This window comes from Chelonoidis abingdonii, chromosome 4 (genome assembly GCF_003597395.2).
Source record: "Chelonoidis abingdonii isolate Lonesome George chromosome 4, CheloAbing_2.0, whole genome shotgun sequence".
NCBI classification, from domain to species: Eukaryota; Metazoa; Chordata; order Testudines; family Testudinidae; genus Chelonoidis; species Chelonoidis abingdonii.
In genome coordinates this window covers 112773600-112781252 of record NC_133772.1, presented here as the reverse complement: position 1 = coordinate 112781252, position 7653 = coordinate 112773600, and the positions used below count along the sequence as shown (strand labels likewise).

The 7653-nt window shown below is 44.0% G+C and overlaps 3 protein-coding genes across 3 annotated transcripts in view; 2 read left to right on the top strand and 1 right to left on the bottom strand.

Moving 5' to 3' along the window:
- The window catches only part of SNW1 (SNW domain containing 1), a 25077-nt gene extending 22500 nt beyond the window's left edge, over window positions 1-2577 (top strand). The window contains exons 13-14 of the mRNA XM_032802024.2: window positions 1510-1673; window positions 1755-2577. Of these exons, the coding sequence (XP_032657915.1) occupies window positions 1510-1673; window positions 1755-1953 (363 nt within the window). The 3' untranslated portion in view covers window positions 1954-2577. The remainder of the gene's footprint in view (window positions 1-1509; window positions 1674-1754) is intronic.
- SLIRP (SRA stem-loop interacting RNA binding protein) lies at window positions 2513-7385 on the bottom strand. Its single transcript, XM_032802026.2, has 4 exons — window positions 7254-7385; window positions 6799-6857; window positions 4694-4801; window positions 2513-2653 (listed from the first exon to the last, which is right to left on the bottom strand). Exons 1-4 carry the CDS (start codon window positions 7327-7329, stop codon window positions 2579-2581), a joined length of 318 nt encoding a protein of 105 aa, XP_032657917.1. The 5' UTR covers window positions 7330-7385; the 3' UTR covers window positions 2513-2578.
- Window positions 7367-7653, top strand: part of ALKBH1 (alkB homolog 1, histone H2A dioxygenase) — a 21783-nt gene continuing 21496 nt past the window's right edge. The window contains exon 1 of the mRNA XM_032802025.2: window positions 7367-7593. Coding sequence (XP_032657916.1) covers window positions 7447-7593 — 147 coding nt within the window. The 5' untranslated portion in view covers window positions 7367-7446. The remainder of the gene's footprint in view (window positions 7594-7653) is intronic.

The following is a 7653-nucleotide window of genomic DNA, read 5'->3' as shown; positions in this document are numbered from 1 at the left end:
GTGGCAGAGATGCTTAATGACTTCCCAAGTTTCCTGTTAACTGTGGTTATCATCGCCTACCTCACTAAGACAGTGGACCTACCCTGTCCCTTGGTCTTCCCTCTTGCTTCTACATGTAATTGATAAATCTTCTTGTTTCCCCTTTGTTCCATAAGCTAGTTGAGCTCATTTGTGCCTTTCGCCTTCTAAGACCTCATCTGAAGGAATGTCTAACATAGTGAAAGATAGCTTTAGGGGAAGGGGGTAAGAGTTAGAAATAAAAAAAAAAACAGCAAAGCTTATAAAGATATCATTAGAAAGTTAGACTGCCTGCAAGTCAACCGCGGCCTGATGAATGCATCCTAGAATACAAGGAGTTAATGAGGGAGAAATACTCTGAGCTCTCTAGGCTAATTATCTTTGGAAAGTACATGGCGAGAGAGAGATTCCAGAAGTCGGAAAAGGCAAATATAATGGGCCAGAGCCCATCTATAAAAGGGGAAATAAAGACCAACCCCAGAAAACTACACGAACCAGTAACTGTAACTTCTTGCCAGGGAACGATAATAGGAGCAAGTAATTATCGAAAGAATCACTGCCAAACACTTCGAAGGTGGTAAGGTGATCATGGGCAAGTAAGCCAGCAGTGCGGATTGTAAAGAACAAATCGTGTCACAAACCAAATCTTGATAAGACTTTCTTATGATAGGAGTAACCGAGTCTTGTGGAATTAAGGGGAGAACCGGTGGATGTGGCTAGTTCCTAGACTTTAAGTAGAGCATTTTGATATTAACCGTCACAGTCGCATGATATACTTATTCGATAAACTCAGGCAAATACATTTAGATAGAGCTAACTAATAAGGTAGGGTGCCATAAACTGCCTAGAATAACCGTACTCAGCAGTAGTTAATTAATGGTTCCAAATAACCCGGCTGGAAAGGTATAACAAGTGGGGTTCCGCAGGGGCCTGTTTTGGGAGAGCCAGCTCTTCGTTTCAATATTTCATCAACCACTTAAAGATTGATTGGCATAATGAAAGTACCTTATATTTAAACACTGGAATAAATTGCCTAGGGAGGTTGTGGAATCTCCATCTCTGGAGATATTTAAGAGTAGGTTAGATAAATGTCTATCAGGGATGGTCTAGACAGTAATTGGTTCTGCCATGAGGGCAGGGGACTGGACTCGATGACCTCTTGAGGTCCCTTCCAGTCCTAGAGTCTATGAATCTATTTTCAGTTGCTTAGTTGTAGTCTAAAACTTATGTTAAAACAGCTTCTCTGTAGAGCAGGTTGAAATAATACCTGTATATTAAAATGCAGGTGCTCTTTCCTGTTGCTTGCTGGAAGGACAGAAATGTCCTTTACACAGCAGATGTTTGTAGCACCCAGAGTTCATGATCAGTAGACATTATATGTTGTAGGTCCCTATAATTCATCAGCTTAATGTTACCTCACTGAGCTTTTGAAAACTCTTGTATCCTACTCTGATTAGTACCTCACACATTATCCATTCTCTTCTTTTTTAGGGTATGGACAGTGGATTTGCTGGAGGAGAGGATGAAATTTACAATGTCTACGACCAGCCTTGGAGAAGCGGTAAAGACATGGCCCAGAACATCTACAGACCTAGTAAAAATGTGGACAAAGACATGTATGGAGATGACTTAGAGGCTCGAATAAAGACTAACAGGTAAGAAAACAGGAGAAACTCAGCCTCTTCTTGTGTTATTTAAAACAATCTGGACTGAACATCCTCTCTCTTCTGCTGCAGGTTTGTTCCAGATAAGGAATTTTCCGGCTCAGACCGTAGACAGAGGGGCAGAGAGGGACCTGTTCAATTTGAGGAAGATCCTTTCGGTCTGGACAAGTTCTTGGAGGAAGCCAAACAGCATGGGGGTTCTAAGAGGCCCTCTGATAGTAGCCGCCCTAAAGAACATGAGCATGAGGGCAAGAAGAGGAGGAAGGAGTGAATAAACTGACCTAATTGAGTACTAAGAATGGACTATAAACAGACTTCATGCTCATGATTTTTAATCTATCGGGAGGAGTGTACAATGGATGGTTACACATGAAGCAGTTTAGCAGTTCTGGGCAGTGTAGACAGATGTGCATAATGATTCTTTTAAGTTCTAGCTAGGACAACCACCCATGAAAAACAGGGGAGGGGGAAGATTGTTTTGAACCATTCAGGGGCATATTGTCTTTATGCAGGGCTTTAGCTATGCTACTCCCCTGTGCCCTATCAGCACTCACAGGAACTCTGTCCCAGCATCTCAGGGTACAATACTCGTGCCTCGAGCTTTAGTTTTTTGTGTTTTTTTTTTTAAACTAGCAAAGCTTTTACTTAATGATAATTCTCCTTATGTATATAGCTAACCCCCTCCTTATGCTGTAATAAGTGGAATTTGAGGGAGCTTGTAGAATAGGGTTCTTATGATTCACTGTTCCCCTCCCAGCTCAAACATAAACTATACAGCCACAGCAGGGGGAAACAGCTGGATTCTGTTTTAAAGTCAAATACTCTTACACTTCCCCTCAGTAATGTTTATTTTAGACTTTCTTTACATGTTGGTGAAATAAAGTCTCCTGCTGCTGCTAACTCATGTCAGTTTCTCCTTCATTTGTATACTGGCTTCGAAAACTTCTGCGTTTCTGCTGTTGAACCTGGAGCTGAAATAGTGAAAGCAGCTATTTAAACCACAATTGAAACTTCAACAAAAGACAACTGACTTAATATCCTCCATTCCCACTGATCTCACTCTGGGAGAGATGCTCTCAGAAGGTATTTTGCTCTGCTACACTTGCAGTTTCAGGAGCCATAAGTATAGATACTAGGTTCCCAACAAGAAAGTTAAAAATAGTGCTGCCCTGTGGGAGAAAAATCTTAATAGCTTCCCCAGAACTACACCTAAAACTAATGGAAAGTAACTGTCTAGGATTAAATGGGACAAACTGCATATGCATAGTCTTCCACAGGGAGGAAAAATGGTCATACTAGGGAAAGGGTCCAAACAATACTGACAAAAGACCTAGTTCTGTTAAGGAAATGAGCCCCTGAGAGGATGGAGTAGTTTGGGGCAATTGCTGACTTCAGGAACCAGTGTCTTGTTATTCCTATGAGTGAGACCACTAAAGGAGACAGCACATGGTTGGGCTTTACTGTCACTTTTCTGATACTTTGCTCTAAAGTTGTTGTATCAAACTTGGACAACTTAGTTGTCTGACTCTAGCATTACCCACACAAGTTTTGGGGCATTAAGCCAATACATTGAATGTGGACATGAGGCAATATACTGAATTGCACAAGCAAGAAATGAAAAATTCAGGTGAGGGAGTATGTCTGCCCTTTGAAACAAAACCTAAGGCTTCTTCTGAATCCTCATGGTGTGCTGGATTTCCAGATAGCCTTAGTGGCCCAAACCACCACCACCACCACCTAGCCCTTCTGTACTTGGCTGGAAAGACCTTTATTGATGGGAATGTCATCAGATCTTTGACCTTCAGTATGAATGTGTGCAATATGCTTTACAGGAGACTACTTCAGCTATGTCTACACTGCAATTAAACACCTGCAGCTTGGGCTCTGTTTACACAGCTGTTTAACTGCAGTGTAAACATTTGTACTGGATCTTGGGTTCTAGGACCCTACCACGAGAAACAATCCCGGAGCCTGAACGCCAGTCCAAGCATCTACATAGCCATTAAACAGCTATGTAGCCCAAGCCCTACATGCCCAAAGTCAGCTGGCATGGGCCAGCTGCAGATGTTTAATTACAGTGTGTGTCTCTCTCTCTCTCCATCCTTTAAGACCACTCAAACTCTTGGAAATGCAGAATACACCTACCTTTTTAATTGTGGTTATATGAATGACACCTGTGCTCTACAGACTACACTGACTCTCATGTAATTTCCACTGCAATTTAAAGTGTTGGTTCTAATTTAATTCCCTTTACAATTCAGGTCTTGCATATATTTCTCTGTTCCTATTCTACCTCAAATACTTGACTTCAAATGATATATGCATATAGACCAAAGGTCCCCAAACTGAGGAGCACACTGATGAACCTTTGGCAGGGCCAGGGCTACCAGGCCCATGACTGACCCCAGCCTGGCCCTGTTCCCAACCCAGGGCTGGGAGTGGGGCCAGGAGTAGAGCCACACCTGGCCACAGGCCCAGCTGTGGCTCAGCTCTGCTCCTGGCCACATCCCCAGCCCTTTTATCCCTGTCCACATCTCTCTCTTCCCTGCACCCCTGAGGCACAGCCCAGCTCCCAGCCAGGCACAGACAGGGTAAGCGGGGGCGATGACCATCAAAAGTTTGGGGACCACTGATATAGACTGTCCTTAAGTTTATATAGCTGTGGACTGCATTCAAGGCTGTCCTGGACAGCCCTCTACTCTTGAACTTGTTTTCTTCCTTTTAGTCCAACATGAAGGAAGTTTGGCTTTCAAGAGACACTACAGAATCTACTTAGTCACACTATTTGGAAAAGAGGTTTGGGATAACTTCAGAGAAAGTTCTCAGTTATAGGTTGGGGAGTGTTACAGTTGTCAATTTTACATTACTTCATCGTAGTGTTTAGATGGTTCATCCAACTTGTGTTGGGCGAGGCACACGGAAGATACCTCAGCACCCTTGGGCTATGCAAAAGAAGGTAAGAGTTCAGTTTCTTTTATAAAATAAAATGTTCATTTAAAACAAACTGTTACCTTGATGCCGTCGAGGATGTGAGATTCCTTCTGTAATGCATTGCGAAGGCCTTCTTCTGAAGAGAATCCAATCCAGCAAAAGCCTTTGTGAAATCCTGTTTCTTTATCCTAGCCACCGAATACAAAATAAAATGTAGCTCAAACTGAAAGTACTACATATATATAGTTACAGCACCCTTTTACAAAGCTTTTCATGGTAAAGATCTTTAGTTCACTAGAGAAAATTAAATACTTTCTTTCAGGAGCCCATCATACCCTTACCAGAACACTTTGTGCTCAGCTGCCTTGTGAACTTGATTAACTGGATACTGCTCCCCTCCCCTCCAACAACTTGAGTCTAGCAGCCAAAAACATTGTCTTTTCAACATTAGTTTGAAAGGCTGGATAGCATAGGGTGGTTATTTGTTCAAGACTGAAGGCATTACCTATTGTCTACCAGAAGTGGCAGCATTTAAATGGAGGTTGATCTAAATCACAAGCTGAGCCTTGGAAAGTGAGGGAGCAAGATTATAGCAATAGTCTAAGATACTAGGAAAGCAGATTGCAATAGTAAGACAAGCAAGACACATAGGAAAAAAAATCCATGACTTCCTAAATTCCTTTTAATGGACTTGCCACTTTAAAAATGCATTGCTATCCACGAAGAGCAAAGCCAGCTACAGTAGCCAAAGTACCTCAGGCCTGAGCTACAGCTAATTAGGCCTGGGTCTGCTACACAGTTCTGCCACTGAATTTTCATGATGACCACCAGCACCACTTCCAATTTATGCTGAATCTTCTGTCTAGACATTAGCCTTGTCACAGTGTGACATCTGTAGTGTTCTGTAAAGAGTGGTGATAAAGACATAAATTTTATTTTTGGAAATAAGATGATTCCCTGCAGTGCCCAATAATTTCACCCACTTCCCAAGTGGTCTCCAATTCTTATTAAACCTACTCTTAGGTAAAATGATCAGTTCACAACAAGAAATTTAGGGGGGTTGCTTGTTTTGTTGTCCAGCTGTAGCTCACAAACATTGGGGTTATTAGTGAGGGGACAAGATACTTTTATCCTGTTGAAATATTAATTTTTGAGAAACTGGACTGGTAAGCAGTGTCCTACCAGTTACAACAGCTTTAGTGAAATATTTTAAAGTCAGAGAATTAAATGAAAGGCAAAGATGCATCTGCTATACCTTCAGAATGGAATTTATTCACCACCATTCAGTCAGAATATTTTTACAGAAGACAACTGAGAAAAGTGAGGCAGCAGAAGCATTGTTTAGATGAACCACCATACATCAGCCAGCTGCCATTTTCCCTAAAAATGGGTGTCTTCCCATATCTGTGAAGCATCCACAACCAACTTCCCAGCTAAAGTGGAATGAAGGATTTTTATTTTTATTTATTTATTTTACACACAGCCACCCCATTTGGCCCTTTTGTTGCCTACCAAAGGGCTGCTGTGAAGCAGCAAAATCACTTTTCAGTTTTTTTAACACACAAAATCAAATACCCTATATCCAGTTAAGCCAAGTTAACACCAACTAAGGCACCTAATAACTTTGCACTTGTATAACATCTTGCATCACAGGAGTTCAACAAATATAGGAGATTATGATGCCCACTTTGCAGATGGGTAAAGTAAAGCTCCAAAAGGTTATGTGGACAAGCTCACTAAGTACATCAGCAGGCACACTGGTAATAGTAACCAAAAGTCCAGACTCCCACTTCTAACATTCTGAAGTGTTTTCCAAATATTAGCTATAACTGCTTATAAGAATCTGAAAGCATGAACCACAAGAGGTATATGAGTTATTTAGGGTGACCCAAGGAAATATAGTAAGGAGATAGAATTAAGGAAAATTTGATCATAATACAAGAAAAGGCTTCCTAACAGTGATATCGACAAAGCCACAGAAAAAATTCTCGAGTAGTGGAAGTCCCACTGGGGACTAAACTAATTAAGCATTTGTTCATAGGGAACAACCCCAAGTTAACGGGGAAAGTTGGACAATATGAACTAATAGACACTTTCCAGCTCCTGTTGATTATATGCTGAATAGCAGCATTAATTTACTTTGCATAAAGGGGGAATTAGCTAAAGAAAGGCAGATGATACTCACAAATGGCAACGTGCATTTTCTTACAGTCCCAAACTGAGCAAAATAGTCTCTGAGTTCCTCTGTGGGAGAAAAACGAACAGTCACAACGAAGTCCACGACAATGGGCCAGTGCCTAAGGCCCTGCCGCTGTGAGACGTGCCCATCCCTCCATCTCACACACATACCCTCAAGGGCAGCACAGGCTGCCCCCGCGATACACGCCCCGCTCCACCCACGAGATTGGCCCCTCTGCTGGAGCAGACAATGGCGGGGCAGGGGGAAGTTATGGAGCTGGCCGCCCCGCTGGATTCCCGGACAGGAGAAAGCTCCTGCCGCGCGGGGACCGGCTCCAGCTCCCCTTTGCGGGACGGACAGGGGGCTCTGCGCCCTGGGGATCGGGCCCGCTGTTCACACCGCCTCATGACTGGAGACCCGGGCCCGGCACGGGGAGGGGCAGCCCTGCCACCTGGACTCACTGGTGGCCAGAGTCCAGTGGATCTGGGACACGAAGAGCTCGAACACTCGCCGGGAGGAGCCGCGCGTCGCCGCCATCTTGAAAGGAGAAGAGCGAATTCTGACCTCCGACCTCTTCTCGCTCAGCCAATCAGATCCGAGCCGTCCGTCGGCTTTTGCTCCCTCGGGTCAGGCTGGGGAGGGTGAGAGGTTGTCATGGCCAAGATGACGGCGGCCGCGGCCCTGGTGAGGGAGGCTCGGGAAGACGCCTTTCGCCGGCTCTTCCGTTTCTATCGGCAGCGGGACCTGCGGGGCGGGCCCGACTTACGCGGCGTAATTGATTTCTCCGCCGCGGGGGACCAGGTGAGTGGGGAGATCTCCGCTCCTGAGCACTGGCCGCCGCTCTCGCCCTCAAGCCCCCGC

Excerpts from the sequence above, each read along its gene's own strand:
- SLIRP (XM_032802026.2), bottom strand. The coding sequence starts at position 7,329 with ATGGCGGCGACGCGCGGCTCCTCCCGGCGAGTGTTCGAGCTCTTCGTG. Across the intron at positions 4,802-6,798 it reads GAAAATGCACGTTGCCATTT|GATAAAGAAACAGGATTTCA; the intron begins GTGAGTATCATC and ends TTCGGTGGCTAG. Across the intron at positions 2,654-4,693 it reads ACATCCTCGACGGCATCAAG|CTCCAGGTTCAACAGCAGAA; the intron begins GTAACAGTTTGT and ends TCACTATTTCAG.